The sequence below is a fragment of the Cyclopterus lumpus genome, chromosome 3 (genome assembly GCF_009769545.1).
Source record: "Cyclopterus lumpus isolate fCycLum1 chromosome 3, fCycLum1.pri, whole genome shotgun sequence".
Classification (NCBI taxonomy): domain Eukaryota; kingdom Metazoa; phylum Chordata; class Actinopteri; order Perciformes; family Cyclopteridae; genus Cyclopterus; species Cyclopterus lumpus.
The window spans coordinates 15,520,319-15,543,851 of record NC_046968.1 but is presented as its reverse complement, the minus strand read 5'-3'; the positions used below and the strand labels follow the sequence as shown (position 1 = coordinate 15,543,851).

At 39.2% G+C, this 23,533-nt stretch overlaps 4 protein-coding genes across 12 annotated transcripts in view; 1 reads left to right on the top strand and 3 right to left on the bottom strand.

The window, feature by feature from the left end:
• Window positions 1-4,810, bottom strand: part of rab27a (RAB27A, member RAS oncogene family) — an 11,361-nt gene extending 6,551 nt beyond the window's left edge. The window contains exon 1 of the mRNA XM_034529466.1: window positions 4,632-4,810. The gene's annotated coding sequence lies outside the window, so the exon portion shown is untranslated. The remainder of the gene's footprint in view (window positions 1-4,631) is intronic.
• On the top strand, window positions 4,050-12,743 carry pigb (phosphatidylinositol glycan anchor biosynthesis, class B). Of its 6 annotated transcripts, none has more exons than XR_004609240.1 (14): window positions 4,050-4,183; window positions 4,807-4,891; window positions 7,861-7,998; window positions 8,115-8,244; window positions 9,200-9,317; window positions 9,449-9,553; window positions 9,703-9,833; window positions 9,917-10,057; window positions 10,142-10,193; window positions 10,295-10,506; window positions 11,450-11,514; window positions 11,595-11,814; window positions 12,236-12,366; window positions 12,457-12,574. XR_004609240.1 is itself a non-coding variant. In XM_034529460.1 (14 exons), the coding sequence occupies exons 2-14, from the start codon at window positions 4,876-4,878 to the stop codon at window positions 12,568-12,570; spliced, it is 1,620 nt and encodes a 539-aa protein (XP_034385351.1). In that variant the 5' UTR covers window positions 4,050-4,183; window positions 4,807-4,875; the 3' UTR covers window positions 12,571-12,743. The 6 variants fall into 6 exon arrangements, 5 of the variants coding, with proteins under 5 accessions (XP_034385351.1, XP_034385355.1, XP_034385352.1 ...); XM_034529460.1 differs by having other exon boundaries at window positions 12,189-12,366; window positions 12,457-12,743; XM_034529464.1 differs by lacking the exon at window positions 4,807-4,891 and having other exon boundaries at window positions 12,189-12,366; window positions 12,457-12,743.
• On the bottom strand, window positions 5,756-6,919 carry LOC117728679 (protein PIGBOS1). The gene is made up of 2 exons (XM_034529467.1): window positions 6,795-6,919; window positions 5,756-6,185 (listed from the first exon to the last, which is right to left on the bottom strand). Exon 2 carries the CDS (start codon window positions 6,129-6,131, stop codon window positions 5,973-5,975), a length of 159 nt encoding a protein of 52 aa, XP_034385358.1. The 5' UTR covers window positions 6,132-6,185; window positions 6,795-6,919; the 3' UTR covers window positions 5,756-5,972.
• Window positions 12,531-23,533, bottom strand: ccpg1 (cell cycle progression 1). Of its 4 annotated transcripts, none has more exons than XM_034529456.1 (10): window positions 23,225-23,533; window positions 22,328-22,417; window positions 21,504-21,597; window positions 20,678-20,763; window positions 20,405-20,585; window positions 17,792-18,121; window positions 17,172-17,287; window positions 16,516-16,641; window positions 14,983-16,292; window positions 12,531-13,417 (listed from the first exon to the last, which is right to left on the bottom strand). In XM_034529456.1, exons 2-10 carry the CDS (start codon window positions 22,385-22,387, stop codon window positions 13,228-13,230), a joined length of 2,493 nt encoding a protein of 830 aa, XP_034385347.1. In that variant the 5' UTR covers window positions 22,388-22,417; window positions 23,225-23,533; the 3' UTR covers window positions 12,531-13,227. The 4 variants fall into 4 exon arrangements, with proteins under 4 accessions (XP_034385347.1, XP_034385348.1, XP_034385349.1 ...); XM_034529457.1 differs by having other exon boundaries at window positions 20,405-20,582; window positions 23,225-23,330; XM_034529458.1 differs by lacking the exons at window positions 20,678-20,763; window positions 23,225-23,533 and having other exon boundaries at window positions 22,328-22,351.

Genomic DNA, 23,533 nt, shown 5'->3' with positions numbered 1-23,533 from the left:
GCTTGCAATCTATTAAATATGCATACATACGGTCAAACATACATTTTCCCACACATGTTAAAAGTAAGAAAAGAAACAGGCTCAGGTCCCCCTTCATTACTCTCATATAGTGAGTAGTTTCACCTACAGCCAATACTGGAGTGAGAAATATGTAATATATCTCTACACTGCAACAATATTATGCAAGACTTCCAGATTCAGATGTGTACAGTTGATGGCATTGTGGGCTAATGTGTGTAATGTAAAAGCCGTTTCATCTTGCTGACACAACAGAAAGCATTTTAAATTCCTCTTTTTTTCTCACAGACAACACTCGAGTTTCTGTCTGTAGACTCACTAGCAGTATGACAAGCAAGTAGCTGTACTTTTGATCCACAGATTAAAAGGGTGTTGTTTGGGAGTAAATCTTTAATTGATTTAAATTAAAGACTTAAGTGAAGAGGCACACACTGTATTTTCTTACACAGTGAGAACCACACTGAAATTTACTGAATGAAACATTTGACATGGTCGATTAACTCCAGTCAAAACATTCAAAAGAAAAAGGCAGATCATCATCATCATCATCATCAGATCATATGACCAGTGCGTAGAAAAGACTTCAGACAAGTCTGGAATTCTTTCAGTGTAACTCTCACTGAACTTTTCTTCTGGAGTCATAAGCAGATTATGGTCTCGTGCAAAATCAAGCTCCGTGACAAATTCGCTGAGATGGAAACAACCACACGAAGCACCGATGGAGCCATAAACAGTGAGCAAAGCCCACCGAGCCCCAGAACTACAACGTCCACATTACTGCTCATGGGCCCAATTTGACTCAAGTAGCTTAAAAGGTATAATGTTTGATTTGTTTTTTGGTATATGGTTTACTCTGTTGCAAAGCTCTTTATAAAACTTATACAATCTGCTTTACAAATCTTTTTTTGTATTGCAAGGCAACCATCAAACCCACACAGCTAAGATTATAATCCCAGTATGATATGGTATCACCATGAGTGATCAACAGGTTCATTGTAAGTACTTGCACTGAAACTCACTGAGAAGCTGTAAACAGTGTAAAATCGAAAATGTATAATGTTGTGTCTCAGATCACAACATTCACACATTTATGAATGTCTGTGTGAGCAAGATGACTAATTAGCTTAAAACTCACATTTTATCACACCACTGTCCTCTTATCTTCCACAAAAGGTCCACCACATTGATTTCAATGACGGTTGATCTCGGAAATTACTACAAACATGAATCAACAGCTCCGGTTACGTAGATTGCGTCAGTTTTAGTTGGTGTACCTGAGAAACAGTCAATTGCATGTTCTCACTCGACCTTTTTGACAGCAGACATTTTGACTCGTCATAGCAGGAGTGCAACTGGGACAATTAATGGAGACATAATTAATATGATTAGTAACAGGTCAAAGCATCTGCTGTGAAAAAATGTCATTCTCACTAACTTTTGTTGTTGTTCTGTCTTGTTTTTCTGTCATAAATTTTACTGACACTACTATTATAAAAAACAGCATAAAAACTGGAGTCAGTATATGATTTTGGTTTCAGTGAAAACAGTTCACATAAGTGACACAATCAAGCAAAACCACACTGCCACTATGAAGATTGTATCAGCACATTTTTGCAGACTTATCAGGTAAATCAGAAGTCTTCTTATTGAGCTCCAATTACAAACAATAAATAGTATACATTAATGTAAACAAGGGAATGTTATAATGACAATAAACAAAATGATCATGCATAATGTGTCTGGTATGCAAAGCTGTGCTAAAAATTCCAAGTACACGTCCCGGTCCTATCACAACTGTGGAAAGGAAGCGAGCTCTGATGGCAGAGTATGTTTCCGTTGTGTTTGGCAAGAAAACACTGAGTGCTGTGAGAGCACAAGAAATCTTCTCCAAACTACCACCCAATATGAACAACACACTTTTCACGAACAACATTGTCCCAATCTCTGGCAGGATGGTGTGAAGGTGTGTTTATCATTCTTAATTGATAGGAGTGGCACTAATATATTGGAATATTAAAACGTATAGTCAATACCATCTTTAATTATTGCAATTGGTTGAACTAATGTATTTTGTGTTTTTTCTATTTAAATTGAAGTCACTTACAAATTATAAACCGTTTATGAAATACCGTGACTTTTTCTAACCCATTCTAATATCTACACACAATCTAGCTGCTACAGAAGACTATCTGAAGCCAGTAGTAGATATTTTTAATTCATTTAGCGGTTTGCAGTGACTGAATTAATGTAACTATGGAAGAAAGTGATTTTTCAATGTTATTGAAAGAGAAACTGTAATTAACGGATCGATCACATTTGAAACCAGATCGACTTATTAAAAAGGCTGGTAGTGTTCCCTCAATAATTTCATTCTGCCCAAATGTAATGTTTGGACATGTCTGCCTGCATGTCTGTCTGCATGGCTGCCTGCATGGCTGCCTGCATGTCTGCCTGCATGGCTGCCTGCATGGCTGCCTGCATGGCTGCCTGCATGGCTGCCTGCATGGCTGCCTGCAGGTCTGCCTGCCCATCTAACTGCATGGCACTCATTGCTTGTCACTGACTGCTGTGAGTACTAGCATGTTCGTTGTTTCGTAATGATAGTATTGGGGAAGTGGCTTTGAGGGAGGCCTGAAGGGATGTGCCGTGAAAGTCTGTATTACCAGCGGGTTAAAGGGTCCAAAAATCCTTTGAAAATAGGTATTTAAGAAATATTCAAGAAAATATAGGTATAATTTAATAAAACTGAATTTGATGTATTCTATATTAAATCGGACACTGATGGCACAACGCTGTGTATCACATTTTAACCTAATCTAATCCTAACCTAAACCAAAATACATGTTTTGCAGCAGGAGAGAGGGGTAGGCGGCAGAGACACGGGTGTCCAGGCGGACTTGAGCACGGCCGTCCAGCAGCCACCTCAATATGTGGGCGGGGACCAGATATGCTGGTGGCGCCTGGTGCCTCTGCCTCCGACAGGTCTACACCCTGTCCAACTAGACGAGTGAAAGTCACTCCTATATATAGACTGATATCTGACATCTGTTATGTCCCTGTGATATCACAGGATGAACTGATCAGGAAATCAAAAAACTGTTACTATGGAAACGGTGACATCAATATGGTGAGCTACATGCTAACCAGTGAATCAAATGGGGCTACGTGAGTTGTTTTTTTTAAGTATTTAAAATTAGCATTAATTAAAGGGTCCAAAAATCCTTGGAAAATAGGTATTTAAGAAATATTCAAGAAAATATAGGTGTAAGTTCATAAACTGAATTGTATATATTCTATATTCAATCAGACACCGATGGCACAGCGATGTGTATCACTTTTATTTTATTTTTTAACAAAAATGCTTTGTGCTGGTTAGGGGGTACTTGGCTGAAATAAAATGTCAACAGGGGGTACATCACTGAAAAAAGGTTGAGTGAATTAAAGAATATCATAAACTGCAATAAGAGGGGCCATAAACAGCTGTAGTGTTATCCAATGTTGTAACTTTTCAGAGGGGCCTTAAGCTAAAATTCAAATATATATATATATATATATATATATATATATATATATATATATATATATATATATATATATATATATATATATATACACACATCTTTTTTTTAAAAAAGATGTAAATAAAAAGACACATTGACTCTGGTGAAATGTTTTAAATCCCAATGAGCACACGTTTAAATGAACGTTAATCTACCTTAATGTCTGTTGGCATTAATTAATCCCTTCAATGGGAGTTAACAGAGCTGTTTCTCACGTCCTACCAACCCATGCAGACCAGCAAACTAACAGCAGCTTTAATAGTTGGCCCGGGATAAGTGATAGACCCACCCTGTCCAACACCGAGGCCCTGGCAGCTCCTTGGGGAAATCCGGATATGCACATACCATAAACTTGAAAGTGTGTAGCACCATGTGATGTACAACTCTGAATGAAATCAAATGATTAGAGACAGGCACCAAGTATCTGTAAGACTTCGGCTGCCAAAGCTGGTATCCGTTTCATGAAACTTCCTCATGAGGCGTTGTGAGCAGCAGCAGCGTGGGGCTCATTGAACTCACTCTAACAATCACTCCAATCGATTAACCGAAGTAAAAAAGACCCTCAGATGGTCCTCGTGTGTCGGTCACTGGAGGCCTGTTGTTAGGTAAGAAATAATCCCTTTTTTTTCTCTCTCTTTTTTTTTTTTTTTTTTACTTGATGCGTTTAAATAAGATGCCAACTTCCCAGCTTCCCCTGTCAGACATATTGCAGCCAACATATGGATCCAAACACAGACACACGTGTGTACTTAATGATACTAGTAGGAACTTAATAAACTTGTGTAAACAGTGGTGATGGTCTTTAACAGTTATTGAGCAAGTGTGGAAGAAGCTAACGACTCTGAAAAGAGGAAAAGGCAGGTGGAGAAAATGTTTCCCAACTTGTTGCGAGGGTGAATTTAAACAAGCCGAGTTCGTCGGGTTCTCACGCAGATAATTAAAATTAAAAGAAAACTTCTGCTTTAACAACTAACGCGAGCTAACTGCTGAGAGAAGCGACAGACGGATGATTTCGACTGACATTTCCTGAAAACAGTGTTAAACGTTACTCACCAGCTTCGGGCCGCTGCAGCTGCGCACTGTGTGTCCTGCTGTTAAACAGTGTACAGAAGGACTTAATAATAATAATAATAAGATATGAATAAACGATGGCTTTACTTTCTCCTTCGCGTCTCGGCTCTTCGTGGACATGCGACCAGCTGTATTAACGCTGAACACCTCCCTTTAGTTTCCGTGGTGGCTGAGAAACAGCTCCTCCTCACGTCAGAGCCAACTGGAGGAAACGACACGAGAGGACATGGAGGCTGCTCGAGGTACTCAGGCTACTGCTTCTACTTGGATACAAGTACAAGTACTCATTAAGCAGGATGGCCCATTTCCGAATCATATATTATATTACTGAATTATAAATATTAATGTGTTCATCACTTTAATGTTGCAGCTGGCAAAATGTGCGGCCTAAATAATAATGCTTCATCATTTATTAGTTGCTTAATATTTTGTGATAATACTCTAAATCTGCAAAATAACAAGTAAAGCTGTCAAATAAATGTAGCAGTAAAAAGTACATTATTTGCCTCAAATGTATTGGAGTAGAAGTAGCCTAGACAATATGTGAGTATTAACACATTGTCTAGGCTACTTCTACTCCACTACATTTGAGACAAACAATGTACTTTTTACTGCTAAAAGTACCTCAAACTGTGTTTAAGCACTTACTTGAATTAAGTAAGTGTACATACTTGGTTACATATCTACCTTAGTAGGCTGCATTTGCTCAAGTATTGCATTGTTGAAATGGTACTTTCACTTAAATAAAGTATGTGAATACTTCTCTCACTTGTCAGATGAAATATATTTATGCTGTAATAAAAAATACTGCACAGCATCACATTTCTCCAAAAATTAATGCATTTCATGTTGTAGAAGAAAACGTAAACTATGTTCAGACTCTAGTGGCCAATTCACAGTACCTTTAGTCATGTTTGATGATTAGACTAGGTGCGATCTGAATTATGCTTTTCTTTTGTTTTTTCAAAGCCAATATGCAACGACATGTATCTGTTTAATTAATACATTACATTTTGTATACAACATTAAAGTAGGCAAGAGGACTCATGAAATGGGTTTAAAACGACTACCCTTTGTAAGCTTTGGAAATGAAAACAGATGTATAATTCAACTTTGACACATGTCCTTTTTAAACACAATTCAGGGTGTCAAATTAAATACTTTATTTTGTACATTAGAAATCATACAAAGAACCCCAAGCAACCATGCACTCATCCATGCTGGCCTTTCCTTTGGTACGGTTCAGTTCTGATAGTCCAGCAGCCTCTGATGTTTTCTTCTGGCATCTGAATATCACGCATTTCCTGGGATCGATGAATCATTTCAGTCCGTTTCATTTTGTTTCTTTAGCACATCCTGGTTTTGTTGATCTGAGGTCTTCAGCACCGGTTCAAAATAAGGTCTGTAAATATAAACACCACTCCCGACTCCAAGCACTATGGCTAAGGTGATCTGTGTGAAGGGCACTCTCCGTCGAAACATGGCTTCTTTTAATATGCGATCGTAAGAGATGAAATGTTGAGACTCAAGACGATCCTGAAAGAAGAGCAAAGTGGTGTTATCCAAGACACTTTATCTAGGCACTATGACTTGTTCATTTTTGTAAAAAAAAAAAAAAAATCATCTTTCATCATTTTGTATCTCCTTTGCTCTGTTGAAAGTTACATGTTCTTACAAGTAGGAACAATGGCCCTTCACCTGCATTATTAGGAATCTACACCTGTGTATATCCTATACAAGCTGAATGAGGATCTGTATTTATTTGATGAATTTGGAACAAGGCAAATTAGCAGTATAATCTTACTGTATCCAAATGTTGAAAGGTGTACTGATTAAGTATGTGTTGCTCTAGAATAGAAGCTGTAATCAAACAAGTTTACTCAATATTAGACTGCCAGCACGTTATGTTTTTATGGTAATATAAACCATTCAGCAATACAAAAAGACATCTTTTCCTTGACAATAAAACTATTTCCAGTGAATGAAAGACGTTTAAACGTATCTTAATTTGAAAAGCCCAGACCGGATATGTCAACACTGCGTCTGATAACTTGACAATTTCCTGATCATTTAGTGTTACTGTAAACAACTCAAACGTGACAATGGCGCTGCTGTACAGGCGATTATCAAGCAGTCTTAACTCACCGAAGAAGCGGTTTATTCGCAGTTTCTGCAATTCTCAAACACAGACAGGCAAAGAGGCGCAGAGGTCAAGATACGCGAAACGACAACATGCACCCAAGGAGGCGTCTGTGTAGTGTCACAGGCAAACGGTCTTCTTCTACTTTTTTGGCAGAACTGCAAAAGCTGCAGTCCGCCACCTGGCGGAGTAATCAGTAACCTGCGTTAGATCGTTTTATTCATATTTTTTAGGCGGTTTGTTACGACCCTACTTGTTCCACACCTGTCAACATTTTTTTGTTCATCCCATTCAACATTTACTTTAGTACTGATATATGTATGTGCACAGTAGTAGACAAGTTATACATGTCGAACGTTAGTAGCTCCGACCTTTTACTTTGAAGGTAGGAAACAACGCTCCGCCGGAAGTAAGTGTGAGTGCGGAAGTGCAGCCAAAACTTGAGCACAGCTCACTCTGTGCGAAGTAAAGTCCAGGTTGATATACATTACTTGTCGTTCAGATGTAAAGTTGAATACTTTTGGCTAAATACACTCAACTATTGTGAAGGCTGTTCAAACGTAACACGCGACCAACTACTGTATCTGACGCTAATTTAATATAATAAAGCTGATGTGTTTTTTTTAGAGTCCACGCAGGTGATACTGGTACATAGTCCCTTCAGGTGATACTGGTACATAGTCCTGACAGATGATACTGGTACATAGTCCCTTCAGGTGATACTTGTACATAGTCCTGACAGATGATACTGGTACATAGTCCCTTCAGGTGATACTTGTACATAGTCCTGACAGATGATACTGGTACATAGTCCTGACAGGTGATACTGGTACATAGTCCCTTCAGGTGATACTTGTACATAGTCCTGACAGATGATACTGGTACATAGTCCCTTCAGGTGATACTTGTACATAGTCCTGACAGATCATACTGGTACATAGTCCTGACAGGTGATACTGGTACATAGTCCTGACAGGTGATACTGGTACATAGTCCTGACAGGTGATACTGGTACATAGTCCTGACAGATGATACTTGTACATAGTCCTGACAGGTTTACTGTGTTGGCAGGCAACAAGCCGAGACACAATGTCCTGATGGAGAACATCCGAACACGTCTTACATTTGGAAATAAAGTCGAAGATGTGAAACTGAGGAAACGGAAATCCCAACTGTACTCAAAGGAAGATGAAAGTCCTCTTAATGACGGTGGGTTCTCTGTATGTGATATTTAAAATACAGTAGTAGACCAAACAACTGCATCCTGTGATGAAAGTACACCAGTAATACTACTAATATGAAGTGATTCCTCTTGAACTCCGCAGGTGAGCTGAGAACCAGAGTTGTTGTGTTTTCTGTGGCATTCAGGGTCATCAACTGCTTCCTGGTTCAAACCAGCTTCGTCCCTGATGAGTACTGGCAGTCTCTGGAGGTGTCCCATCGTATGGTCTTCGAATATCCTTTGACATTGTCATCTGAAACTATGTGACTGGGCAGTTGTGGATCATAATTATTATTTAAGAACCATCTATCAGGAATGTATGAGGGGTATGCTGATTACAAGGTACTGTGATCAACACAGTCGGTTCAATGACCCCACGGAAGAGTCCACTTCTACTGTGATTTATTGTAGACATGGAACAGGTGGGAGGGCAGGTGAGGCTGATTTTATCTAAAGATAAAATATGTACCATTTATTATCACTACACACAGAATTCAATACACCGAGAGCAAATATCTGGCTACACTAGAATTAACACAATGTTCATCATTTTAACTTAACCGTCTTAAACTTCACTCAGACAAACAATAGTTGCCAGTAGAGAGTCCAGGGTTCTGCTGCAGATAATGCTAAGGCCTCACATATGAATTTATATATATATATATATATATATATATATATATATATATATATATATATATATGCTCTGATGCAGCTCTGTCTCCAGACCTGCTTTTCACAACACACATTCTCTCATGCCTTAAAGGAGACCTGACCATCATGACTGTGCAAAAGTGCAGACAAGCATAATTAAATAAAATCCGGCAACGGATAAAACAATACAAAAGATGATAACAATGTGAAGAAGGCTAGAATAAGCTAAGACCAGAGAAACGTATCACAGGAGTCACGTACCAAAGAAATTAAAACTGAATTCCGGCAGTTTTTCTGCAGTCAATTCCAAGTGGCTGGAGCATAAAGCACTAAAGCTTTCTGTACATCAGGGACAGAAAGCAGATATATTGCTTTACTTTTCACATCACTGCCATATAGAAAGCATGATTTAGCTATGTTGGATCAATCAGAATTAGTTTTTTTAACTATAATCAGTCAGAAATCACATGTAAAGAAACACCTCAGATTGGATGCCTGTATTTTGTATTCTTATTCTAACCTTAACAGTGTGACTTATGGGTATGTGACCTGGGAATGGAAGGAAGGACTAAGAGGATTCACCTATCCACTCTTCTTTGCATTCATATACAAGTTATTATACTTCATAAACTACGACTCAGTCCATCTCCTGGCAAGTTCACATATTTTCTTTGAGATCTTGAGTGCCGGTGGAAAAACAACCTTTACATCGGCATGTCTATGACCAAATACATGTCCTGTAGTCACTTTGCTTCACTAATCCTGGTCTGTTTTGTTCTACAGATATGGCTTCCACGAATAATTCAAGCACTATTCGCTGCGTTTGCCGATGTAAAATTCTTCTTCCTCATCCGAAGGTTGGAAGGTTGTGACGTTGCAAAATGGACGGTAAGGATTTCAGCTGTAATAATGTGTGAGTCACTGCAGATCATTCGTGAAACAGAGCTGCATGTCTGTGAGGTTTCATTCCGTCTCCGTTCTCTAGCCGCCGAACGCACACAACTTGTCCTACAGCCTCTTCTTGTTTTGCTCTCTAGTTCTTCTGCCATATGTGCTCGTGGTTCTCATGGTACTGCTGCACCAGGACTCTGACCAACAGCATGGAGACCACCATCACCTGTCTGGCACTTTCTTACTTTCCACTGCCTGGATCCCAAACACACAGCAGGTCTTGGGCTTGTTACGCATTTCTCGTATTCATATCTTCCCTAAAATATATTATTTACTGTCACATTGTTGATGTTTTTCCAGCAAAATATATTTAACCCTGGTCGCCTTGGCAGTCGTCGTCCGACCGACAGCCCTGATTGTCTGGTTTCCTCTGGTGATGTACCATTTCTGGCTGGAAACTAACAAACTGAAGCTCATCACTCTCAACTTAGTTCCGATAGGGTTTGTACTTTTAATCCCCCGTCAACTGAATCCGTTTCATCCTCACGTCTTCATTGCATAATCTTTTTTTCCTCTCTTTTCCAGAGCTTTGGCTGTCGTGATTTCAACAGTGATCGACTGTATATTTTATGAAAAGGTGAAACCTAAAATATCCATCATGTGATTTTTTTTATTACAATAACATCTGCTTATTCAAACAAACATGCACATGTAACAGCTGCTCTCTCTGTTTCTCAGTGGACCATGGTGCAGTTCAACTTCCTGAAGTTTAACGTCTTCCATAGTGTAGCAGACTTCTACGGCTCTCATCCCTGGCACTGGTACTTCACTCAGGGGTTTGCAGTTGTGATTGGCCCTCACTTTCCGCTCTTCCTTCATGGGTGCAGCATCGCCTACAAAAGATACACAATCCTGTTGGCAGTGGTCGTCTGGACAATCGGAGTTTACAGGTAAAATGTCTGTTGTTCACATTCATGAGCCCGTATTTATCAAACCTCATAGAATTACACTTACGAATGCTCTACAGAGCCAAGAGTGACTCACTCATTACAGTGAAGCGTTGGAGTGGGATCACATGATTAATCACATGTAGGCTCAGAGTAAGAATAGCCAATCAGAAACAAGGATTCATCCCACAGATGGCATCTTTCATTCTTTCTCAAATGTCATCCTCATTTTTTCAGTGAGATGTTATTCTGCAGAAGAAAAAAAGTTTGTTCAGTTGGATTTGTTTGTGTAATTTAAAAAATATCTCCAGTGGCAATAAATGTGTTCAATATATATATCTATATATCTATATATATATATATATATATATAGATATATATCCGATAAGATAATAGGTGGTAAGTAGTGTAACATCAAATGTGTGTCTGCAGACGGCTTACAAGAAAGCAGCAGCAAATAGTATTCTGAATTACTTGTGTTGCTTCAGATATAACACATGATTCATCTTGATCATAGTCATTAAAAAAACATTTTTCAGAAGGTGCTGGCTTTTCTTAAGTCAAAAGAAAGTTCATGAATAGCTTTTATTCTTAAGTTTGTAAGTTGGAGTAATCGTGAAGGATTCGTAATTTAATGTTGTTCTTCAAGGTGCCATGTAGAGTTTAGTTGTAAACAAAGTTGTATTTACTGTACATCTAACAAACATCTTGATTAAGCATTTGGAAACATGATTTCTTTTAGTTTTTTAGTTTCATTTTGAAACAACAAAGGCAGTCAACTTAACTGCCTTTGTTGGCACGTTGCTGTGGTTGTTGGTATGTTGCTGCCACCCATTAACCCATTCAGAAAAGTATTGTTTGTGTTACTTGTCATTAACAACTCCACAGGGCGCCTTTAAAACCAAACCTTGACCGCTTACTGACATGTTTGAATCCTTTCCTTCAGTTTGCTTCCTCACAAGGAGTTCAGATTCATCTATCCGGTGCTGCCTTTCTGTATGATCTTCTGTGGTAAGTTGTAATGTCACACGTAAAATATATTTGTGTCAATGAACTGCCAGATGTGTCTTTTAATGCTTCTTCTACTGCAGGGATTTCTTTGGCTAATTTGAAAACGTGGCGACGAACTGCTGCATTCATCCTGTTAGTGAGCAACCTGGTTGCAGCGCTGTACACCGGCCTGGTCCACCAGAGAGGCCCTCTGGTCGTCATGGGCTACCTCCAGACCCTGTGTGACGTCAGCAGCACCTCCACCCCTCCGCAGCCAGATGTCCTCTTCCTCATGCCATGCCACTCAACTCCCTATTATAGGTTAGGACTAAACGCAATCTTTTTTAAATTCTCAAGATCAATGCTCTAGTTCTGAATTTTCCAAATAAAGCTTTACAATATTTTAGAACCCACAATTTCACCTTTCTGTGTGGAACAGAAACATGTTAACCCTTTTTAAATAAAGAAAAGAAGTATGTTACATTTATTAATGTAGAAGTGATTGTTTTCTTTAATAAAAGCAGCTGTATAAGAACATTGCCTACAAACAAAATGAATAGATTGATTTTAGAAAATATGACGAAAGATTAAATAAATAAGGCTACAGTCCCTTTGAGTATATGTTTGTGTCGACTACAATAACTTCTTACTTCGTGATGTACGACATGCAGCATCTGACTGTACTCCGTTTGTAGCCATGTCCACTGCCCGATGAAGATGAGGTTTCTCGAATGTCCTCCAGATCTTGGAGAAGAGGGCTACGTTGATGAAGCCGACAGGTTCTACGACGATCCTCTCCACTGGCTCAGAACTTCATTTCCATACAAATCTTTTCTACCGACCCATCTGGTTTTGTTTGATGTTTTGGAGAAGGTAAGATATTCACAAATTATATATGTGATTTATATTTATATATATATATTTGTCAAAATGTGTGATTTGTATGTGTTTTTTTTGTTGTAGGATATCTCCGTATTTCTGCAAGGAAATAAGTTTGTGAGGACAGCAGAGATATTTCATACTCACTTTCCAGAGGGAAGAGTTGGAGGAAGCATCTTTATTTATGAAAGGCACTGACAAACACAGGAGCAATGGCAAGTTTCTGTCCTAAATGAGAATGTCACTTGGTATGGATTTTCTACTGTAATAAATATTGTAATAACTCCGTTATTTTGAAATACCAATTGTCAGATGAGTCAAATGTGTAACACCAACTGTATTTATCTTCACAACTAAATTTGGTGACATCATTTCTTCCTGTCATTTTTTGCCAACACTTGTAAATAGAAAAACAAATAAAACTGGCATAAGGTGGAATGTTAGAAAACTGCATATTACCTCAGAGAAAATTAAAATCACTTCACACACTCACTACATGGCTATAGACAAAAACATCCAACAATGTGGCATGTCCCAATCCCAATCAACATTTCTATGCTCAATAATTTCATGTGTATTTTTTAAAGTGCAGTGGTTGAAGATGGATTTCAATGGCGTTTAAGAAATAAATCATCAGGTCCCCAATTTACAGTGAGTTTTATCTATGAAACGTGTGAATCAGATATGCCACATCTTTCACTCAAACATAACGATTACTTCACTAAAAACAAAACAGCTCAAGGACATTCAGTAGCATTAAAACGTTAACATTGTGCAAACTTACACGAGACTTTGCTTCTAAACACAACCCAAAACAGAATTTGCAAACATAATGTGAAACCAGTTGAGATGTTTTTAGTATTTGGGATCAAAAGGCATCGGACCCAGTTCTATTTTGACGTCAGCCATGTGTCTGTCTGCGTTTCTTCCTGATCGGCTCCTTTTGCGTTCACTGTGTGGTCGAGATCTGGCTCTCTGCTGCTTTCGCTGTTGATGCTTCGCCCTCGACTCCTTACGGTCCGTGTCTGGTCTTTCAAACGGCCCACTGTGTGGTCAGAACACAAAACATACAGGGCCTTTATGTACTCATTTATGTACAACCTGCAGCATGATAATTGAAGAAAACGGGTATTTAAAAAAACTAAAATACAACAACAACTGGCTAAGTTAGGAGAAGGATGTAAAAATAAGGGACATATCAGCAATAACTTAAAGGATACCTTCGGCTTTGCTATTTAGACCAAACACCTTCATTTAAAAAAGGTAACTTTTCAACCTGGAGCATATTTTTCCATGTTTGTGTGTCGAAGGCACTAATGGGGACAACTATTATGTTAATTGGTCCAGTATTAAAGAATAACGCAGCAGCAAGTTATTACCTGGGGCAACTCCTCTTATAAGTGTCTGACAACATTATGGAAAGGACCCGACAGAGAAATTAAATGTTTATCTGTACCACTCCTCTCTCCACCGTTGTCTTCTGGCAACAAGTCGCATGACACAATAACAAATAAAAAGTGAACGGTAAGAAAAAGGTTTTATATCTCTGTAGGGTTCTTTCCATAATGTTGTCAAACACTTATAATAACAATCTGGGTCACATACGCTTGTAGTGGACGTACAATGATGGTGAGGAATGACCCAGAATGAAGACACTGCAGCCCGTTTACTGCACTGTCGCTCAATACTGGACCAAATTTAAAAAATGTGTCGTCCCAGTTAGTCACTTAAAAACACACAAGCATGGGAAATAGGGTCCAGGTTAAAAAACACCTAAGTTACTCGTTTAAAGAAAAGTGTTTGGTCTCAGAAGCAATTAAAAGTAGCTCCTAAATCTGAGAGAAGTTAAGAGGAAGTAAACACCTGCTCCAGTCAGCTGTACTCCATGCACCTGCAGCAATATATACAGTATATATTGATTTGTTCAAAGCATTAATTGATATCGGGTGAGATAATAAGAATCTATTTTTGTGGCACTCCTGAGTGTTGATGAATATTAGATTTCATATTTAATTAAACAAACCGGCCACCTGACAATCACATATTGAGCTCATTAACAAAACATTCTGTTGTGCTTAGCAATGGATCAAACCCACCACTTTGCTTAGCTTTGGAGTTTCCTGCAGTTTCATTGATTTAAGTATGTAATGAAGTACACGTTTGAAGGAAAATATAATAATATCCTTGAAAGAAAAGCACCGTTTTGACCCTTGTAAATATGCATTCGTCAGTGGAAACATGATTAATCTATATATGTAGAATTGTGTTTTTGTCACATTTCTGCTGAATAAAAAGACTCTCTAGCTGAGGCTGGCTTTGAAACAGGTATTGTAAACTAAATGTTATGAATGTACTGTGATGAAACACATACATACTGGTTTTAAATCAGCTCTGAACCTTCAAAGCCAAAGCCGACACAGAGTCGGCCAGTTGGGACTCATCGAGGTCATGAAATTTATATTTTAATTGCAGAAAAACTCTTATTATTAGTATAAATTATTAATAAAGGATTCAAAAGCTCCAAGGTAAAGGATAACTCTAAAGCTGGTAACTTCAGCATAATTTACGTAGATTCTTACGTATATACTACGACAGTACTTTTTAACTTACGTTGGGACATAGTTTCTTCTCTCAGCCTCTCCAAAGAAGTGCCGGTGGAAGAAGTCATCAAGATCTCTGAATACGACCCCATCGAGGCCGTGATACTCAGACTCGTGAATTTCAGTCAGATAGTTTTCCACAACGCTGAAAAAGTCTGTGAACAGCATCTGGTCGTGGATGAACACGCCGTTGTGGAAGAAGCTGTTGATGAACACCTCCAGCTCTTTCCAGTGGTGGAAGTGGTCGACTTCTTGGTGCACGTAGCTTTCCAGCAGCTGGTAAAATTCATCCGCTCCGATTGGCTCCATGGCTTTGTCGAAGTGATTCATGGACTCCTGATACACGCAGTCGAAAACGCCGGAGCATCCTTTCAAGTTGGTCTCGTGGGCGTCTTGACCTTCGTGAAATTTATCCCCTGACTTACGAGTGTTGTGGTTGCTGTGGAAGGAATCGTCAGCTTTGCGTTGGTTTCTGTGAGGAGGTTTGTGGAATCTGTGGCTCCACGACTCTTTTGTGTTCTTCTCCCCACGTCCCTTATCATTAAACCCACTGGCTTTGTTGATGAAGGTCGAAGCTGAATCCTTGAAGTGTCGGAAAGTTAATTTGACAGAATCTGAAAACTTCCTCAGGTTCTCCTTCACAGCTTCCTTCGCTTTCTTTATCTGCTCTTTGTGATGATGGACAAACTCCTTCGTGGAGTTCTTCACAGCATCAAATGTCTGTTTCACTTTCCCTGCCATGCCCTCATTTGTTATTTTCACTTTGGACTCTGTGTCTCCTTTAGCTCGGTCTTCCTTGGTTTCCACATACAGCTTCTCCCACAGGTCCGAGCGCTGCTGCTCAAAGCTCAGCCTCTTCTCCAGCTCCATCAGTCGTGATTGGAGCTCTTCTGCCTCTGAACCAGCTTCTTTTCCAGCTTCGTGGATGTCATTTCTCAGCACATTTAACTCTCTCCTCAGCTCACCTGTAATCGCTCTCTCCTTGTCAAGTTTATTATTCAGCGTCTGTGCTTCAGCCACCATGTCTTCCCTCTGGCTGTGGAAGCTTTCAATCAGCCGTTTCTCCTCCTCCAGCTGGTCTTTCAGCCTCTGTATTTCTGACAGCAGCGAGTCGGTACCAGCTCCCATCGCCTCCCAATCTCTAATCTTTGAGCGCAGGTTTCTCAGCTGCTGCTGTAGGGTGGAAAGGGACTTTTCTTCACGTTCTAGGGAGGTTTTCAGCAGCTGATTCTCAGCTGCCAGCTCCTGCTGCTGAGACACAATGTGTGTCCTCTCCTCAGTCTTCTGTTTCAGCAGCAGTTCCAGGTCATCTCTCTGGGCCTTCATGGAAAAAGAAGGAAAACAACAAACAAACAAAAGAGGGAAATGTATGTTTTTTTTAAAGTGGTGTTAATACGAGTCATGATTATTTAATTTAACTCATTCAGCATTTGAGCAGTAAAACAAAAATGCAAGAGGACAAATGAAATGAGTTTGTGCTTCAGTTTTGATTTGTAACTCATAACATTTCCTCATTATGTTACCAGAGAAGTTCACAAGTTACCTGAATATGCTCCTGTTTGATGTTGAGCTCCAGGTTCTCTTTCTTTATCTTCTCAATCACTTCTGTGAGCAAAGAAATCCCTTTTTGCTCCTCCGGGTCATCCAAACCAAACTCATCCCTCTGGACCTGAGTGGTAAAAGGAAGACAAGTCATGGTCCATTCAAGTTGTCAATATATGGGTCACGATTGTTGAAGGGGATCAGAATGCTCACTGAATATGTGAATTATCTGGCACCCGAATAAGTAGATGAACAACAAAATAAAATTTGACTGCATTTGACTGCATTATGTTTAAAGTTGTTTTCAAGTATTATTTGATGGACACACATAGCAAACAAGATATAATAATGACCTTACAATGTAATGTTATCTAATACAATACTACAAACTACAACCTCAAGTATAACCAGAGTTGAACAAACACCTTTCGGAGAGAGTATCAATTAAAAATGATGCAAGAACATTTTTATTGATGTATTATGTGACTGTTTGGTTGAACAAGCATTTAAAAGAATAAAGAAACTACAAATTAGGGTTAGGGGTCAGATTTATGCATGACAGACCTCACAAAGTTCAAAAGCGTGGACCAGAATGAGGAAATGATTATTGGAATGTACGTTATTGTTGTTTAGGTTGTGACCTTTGTTATCACTTACCTCTTTTATAAAAGCTTGTTCTCCATCATGTCGTTGAATCAGATCCCTCGCAACATTAAGTTCATTCAGTCTGATTTTATTTACAGTCGTCTGTCTTTCTTGAATCTGGACTGTACCTGTAACACAAACAATTTGGATATTACATATTTCTTTAACAATAGGAAGCATGTCTACATCACAGTTTGTAGTGGTCTAAAAAACTCAAAAGACAGTTATGAGGAACAAAAGAGGGACAAACGGTTTATATTTCACATAAGAACTGTAGTTGCCACCAGAGATAAGAACCGCTGAGATATCTCTTGCACTTGGTCCTAAAGTAAACTAAGCTGTGGGAAAAGAAACCGACATGTATAAATCTGCAAGAGGAGACTGATAAGTCTGAAAAATCAACAAAACAAGCACAACGTCACATCTGAAAGACGAGGGCCATGAAGCAAAACCAGATCAATTCCTTTGAAAACCAGTGGGATTATTTGATCGGTCACAGGTGATGATGGTGCTATATTGTTAATCTTCTGGCAAAAAAAAAAGATAAGTACATTTTAAGGTCTGTGAAATGATTGTATCTATGTTTACGATAACGTCATTAAAATCATTCAGTTCCGTAGTGACCTTCTTACCATAGAAGTGGCCACAGCCCATACTGATGGCGATGATGAGGGCGATCAGGATACAGCTGTTGAGGATGCTGCTGCCCTGGCCTTGCATTCGGAAATCCAGACTTCTAACTTCTGCCTCCTCCTCCCCCTGCTGCCACTGCTGTTCTATAACCCCCTCCTCCTCCTCCTCCTCACTGTGGCGAGACTCCAGCACCTCCTCCTCAGGCTCTGTGACGATGGTTGTGGTATTCTTCCTCAACCTTCGTCTTCGGACCACAGTGCTGGTGCTTCGTCCTGCCTCGTCCTCACTGCTGCTCGAGTTTGTCACTGGAGTCTGCTGAACTTGGAAAACTAAAAAGGTAAAATACACAAAGTTATGGCCCCAGTGATTTGCTAGAAATAAATTAACACAAAAAGAGGGAAACACAAATATAGCATACTTCCCAAAATGTCAAACCACCTTTTTCAATAGAGGACGGCAAAAACAAGATATGTGTTAATACTAATGTAAAACAAAAATGAAGAAACAATTGTTCCCTTTCAGTTGATTCACTTTAACGCTTTGTTTGACAATATAAAATACATCAATAGATACCCATCTCGTGAATGTTGAAGCTGTTAAATAAGGCAGCTGCGGTTAAATGGAGCGACTGGCTCAGTGGTAGCGGAGGGTTGTCCTCCAATCAAAGGATCAGCGGTTCGATCCCCAGCTCCGCTAGTCCATGTTGATGTGTCCTTGGGCAAGACGCATGGTAACTTACGAATAATGAAATGTAGTGTTAAAGTGCTTTGAGTGGTCAGAAGACTAGAAAAGCGCTCTACTAACAACTGGCTAAATGAGGAGAGAAAACTAGTTTGGCTTAGAGGTGACGTGAAGATATGCGACTATGGCGTAGTTTGTTTAAAACGTTAGCTATTTACGGCATCCATTGCATTCAGGCTTAAAACAAAAAAAGTGGTATTAATTTGTGAAGATTATCTTGCTAAACAAAATCCTATGGAAAAATCCCATTGACTTGTTGTCGGGGAAACCAGTGTGATATTAACTTCTAGGGTTGGCAGCACATGTGCACCACAGGCAGATTTGCATTCAAAGCCACAGCCTACGAGTATCTGGTGATGCTGTTTGTCACAAACTCCCTGCACATTTACCAAATGTGTCGAGGTGCAATGGATCCCTCTAGGAGACTAGTGTTAGAGTGTTAGCCTCTCTACACGATTGGGCTCTGATGACAGAGAGCAGCGGCACAACTGCCTCTGCTCTCCGTTTTCTGAGATTTTTGCAGCTAGTAGGCGGTGGGATGGCGTCCATGATCACGGTGGTGCCAATTTAATAGTTATAAGTTCGCCACAACTGTGGTGGCAGCGATCCAGAGTACGAGGGCATCGTCCACTCAAAGCCTATATGCTTACATGGCCAGCATTCCAGCGGTGGTGTCCGGACCAAAATAAACTCCCATTTCAGTGCTCTGTTATGGATGATGTTAGTTCAGGAGCTGCTGGGTCAGAGTCGGTCAAATATGTTATAGACGAAACAATAGTTAGCAATATCTACTAACTATATCTACCTGTCAGGTTGGCTTTGACGGGGTGTCCCTTTAGCTGGGTCTATGATGCACTAGAGTGCAGGAGTTTGTGGTTGCTCTACAGGGTGTGAATATATGCCCCTACTATACTATACTATACGTGTTGTACCAAGTGAATCGACTGAAAGTGAACGAAATGTTATGTCTAACTTGTGTTCACTGAAGGAGAGGAACAAGGAACAACACCTGGTAGCCCCACTGCACCGCTGGGCACGGGTAAGAGCGGCTATTGAACTGATGGATGACCAAGGCGACGGACTCTCACATACCTCACCATAAGTCATATGCCTGAAAAGGTGTGAATGGAGGAGTCTTCAGGTAGTGCGATAGGGCATGATATCCCGTACTATATGTGTTGTATCACTTTCCTATCCTTCTGGAAACAGTCAAGCTATAGACATTATAGAAACTATAGAAATTTCCCTATGTTGGATATATTTTCTGGAATCACACCTTAAATCTGCTCATGCACACAGATGTTAAGAGTCATGGGTTGTGGCGGCATATTATCTGTTTATAGTTCTTAAACTGACTGAATTTCACTACAATTCTAATATCACTTCATTTAGTATATTAATTACACTACTACTATAAAGTAGACCGATCTAAAAAGACCCACACATGCACACATATGGAAAAACATAATTGTTTCTATATGTGGATTATCATGCTTTTTTAAAGAAGCTCACATCATTAAACGGTGTGTGTATTGTTGTCAGAAACGAATAAGGATTAGTTCTGTGCCTTGCTGAGCAAGCTTAACATCAAATTAGATTCACTCTAGTTTCAATCAGGCCACCTGGAAAAGAGCGGCCTCCAGTGAGCTGACTTCTCAGATGGCAGCCTAAGTTCAAGAGACTCTGTGGAAGTTTCCAGTTACTCAACATCAAACCTGCTTTGTTGATGTAGAAAAAAGGCAGAGGAACAGAGTTTTTGTGTTGATGTGTCTAATTTCTCCATGTTGACTCTTCTGTGGAATGAAACCAGCAGGCTAAAGAAAGCATTAAGACAGTACAGTGTAGAGGTGTATGTGTTGTTGCAGTCCTACCAGCCTCTGTTGCAGTGAAGGCATACTGGCTGCTGCAGGAGGTGCCGAGGTAAAACTCTTTATTGGCTGCCGCCTCCACGTGCTCGCCCTCCTTCAAGTCTCCAAGAGTCACAATGTCCGAGTGATCGCTGGAGGACAACAGAGCCACATGCTGTTTCCCTTTGGTGTCGTCTCCGGCCTGCTGAAGATACAATATACTGAAGTTGGGAGGCAAGGGAGCAGCATCTGAATTACTCAAAGACCACCTGAAGGTTATTTGTATAGTGTTCTCACATCTGAAGAACACAATGTCTCATCTATGGTTTGTTCTTCCAGAGTCTCGTCAAGTGACTCAGCAACCTTCTCTTCAACACGCTGAGCTGAGAATACACCATTCAAAGTAAGATGAGTGAATTGTTATTATTACAAAGTAACATTTTACTTAGTTGTGCGGCAAAAATATATGTAATAGCAATGACGGTCATAATTAGAGCTGAAAGTCAAGTATTTTCATTATTGATTATCCTGTTGATTACTTTCTTGATTAATAGTTTGGTCTATAAAGAAAAATAACGCAAAATGAGTCCAAGGTGACAAATTACAGTAAAAACAAAGATATTCAGTTTGACGTCGTACAAGGCTAATTGGCAAATAACCTCTTTTGAAAAACTGAAAAACATTTTGGCTTTAAAAAACGACAAATTAATCTGTTACCCGATGGTTGCAGATACATTTTCTGACTATTAACTGAGTAAATAATTGGCTAATTATTTCAGCTCTGATCATAATTCATATTTCTTTTCAAAACAAACATTCAATAGGTCATAATTAACCAAATTTGAAATGGCAAGCTAATAAAATTACAATTTTGTATACAATATTCAGATATTTATATACAACATTTTGAATGTAGCACCTTTAAAGAATTAGGGTACAGTGTGATTTTCAGATGAATGACATGAGGGGATTCTCACTTGTTTTTGTCATAAACACCTGATGTACCAAAGAAAATCTTATAATACCATACTAATTACATAATTAACAGTTAATATTACTGATGTACTGATTGATATTGTTAAACACAAGCAGAAAAAAAGAGTTTATTATGAAGATGTATTACCATTATCCTGCAGCTTTGCTTCCTTTACTGGAGGGCGCACTAACAGCTCAGCTTCCACTGCAGCCTCTGATCCCAAGGTCTCGATATCTGAACCCTGTATACACAATAAGCACACATTAAAACTGAGCATAATGGAAGAAATATATAGCTATTTATTCAAGATCATAACTACTGCATCATTTGATAAATATCAATAAGTAAGTATAGTAAGTATTTGTATGAAAGACCATTTGTAGCCGTGACTAGCAACTGTAACAAATTATAATTATGTGCAAAAATAGTCTTTATAACTAAAACCATGGCTTGAATTTTGGTTAATAGCATATATTTTTGGATACAAGTTTCTGCAGTTCATTCTAGGGAATTGTGAATTGTCCCTTTTTAATGGGATCTTTTTTTGTGGTAATATTTATTGCCAGTCTGTGCTGTCACATCAGTGTACAGTGTCTTAAAGTATTAATACAGTCAAATGAACAGTTCATTATATAAAGCTATATAAAAGTTCCATGAATGAGTTGGCAAGAAGTTGCCAAACTGTTTCACAGTTTGCTGAAAGATGGGAAGATGTTTGAGATAATCAACCTGGAGTCTCATTTTAAATAAATGTGATGCTGGACTTCACTAAACTTGCGATATGATAATCATATCTTTAGTTTCCTTCACAGGCATTTCAGTCATAATATCATAAGTTTGTATACGTCTTGTTTTGTTTCTTGTTTTATTTTAGATTGTAAAAATCTCTCTCCTTGCTGCCTCCTTAAAATAATAATACAACAACAACAACAGAAAATAGCTGGGATTACGAACAAGAAAATGATTTATACCTCATTACTGATAATGGTCCAGCCACAGGACGACTCTGCGTCACTTGATGTCTCTGACATTTCTGTCAGTTGTCAGCAATGTACAGGGACCTAGAAGAGATAATGAGGTTAAACACTGGAAACAGCATTCGGTGGTGAAAGAAATATGATGTGCAATGTGTCCACAAGATGTCATGAATCCTCAGTACAAAATTAGCTTATTATTGTACATAATCAAGATATGAAATACAATAATGAACTTCAAGAGTCCTATACAAATAAACACTGTTTGCTTTTCTTTCTTCTGGTGTATTTGACAGATATATAAGTTTAGTGCCACAAAGGCATTAAATAGCAGCACTTTTTTTTTATTATACCACAAATGTATAGAGATCCTTAAGTTACATTAACTATGAGCCAAATCTGGTTGTTTTAGAAAATATAAAATTGATTTTTATTTAACAGGTTAAGCTGGATGGCTACATCTTGTTTCTTTCACCACCTCAGCATTAAGCCCTGTCCAGTTATTAGTTCAGAGACTTGAGACTGAATACTTGTATCCACCATTCAAACAAATAATAATAATAATAATAATATATAAACACATGGAAACAGCGACCTCCATCGGTGACAAACCACAACAATAGCTGACACATATGGCCAGCTCCTGCTGCCCGACAACGAAAACAGCCAACGTTTCCTCAACGGTCGTTACCGGAAGCAAACATCTGTTAACATCAACCACACGGTGCTGTTTAACGGTCTGTTCGCAGCTCACTATTTAACTTAGAGGCTAACGTTGGTTATGAACACCACCCCTCTGAGCATAAGGAGTGCTTTATCGATGTATTTATCTCTAGCAGGCTTTTAACATCTCTAGCTTGTGAAACACTTGTGTAGAAAATGTACTTAACGAACCGGTATCTTGTGCCCAACGACGCAGCAGCTGTTTACATGGAGCTAAAGAGTTGTTGCAGTCCGCCCGAGCCCAGGTTATCCGTTAACAACACGGAAAAATGGACTGTAGACGGGAAGTGTAGTTTTTAATTGGTGTGGGTGTTAAGCCACCGCCGCGCTTGCACCGAAGTCTTGGAACTACATTTCCCTTAAATCAGCGCGGCGGCCCAATGTGCTCAGCGAGGGTGGAAACAACTCCCGCGGCTTCGTAAAAACATAAACAAGGAAGCGTGATAAAGCAGACCGCCAGCATACTAAACCACGACGAAC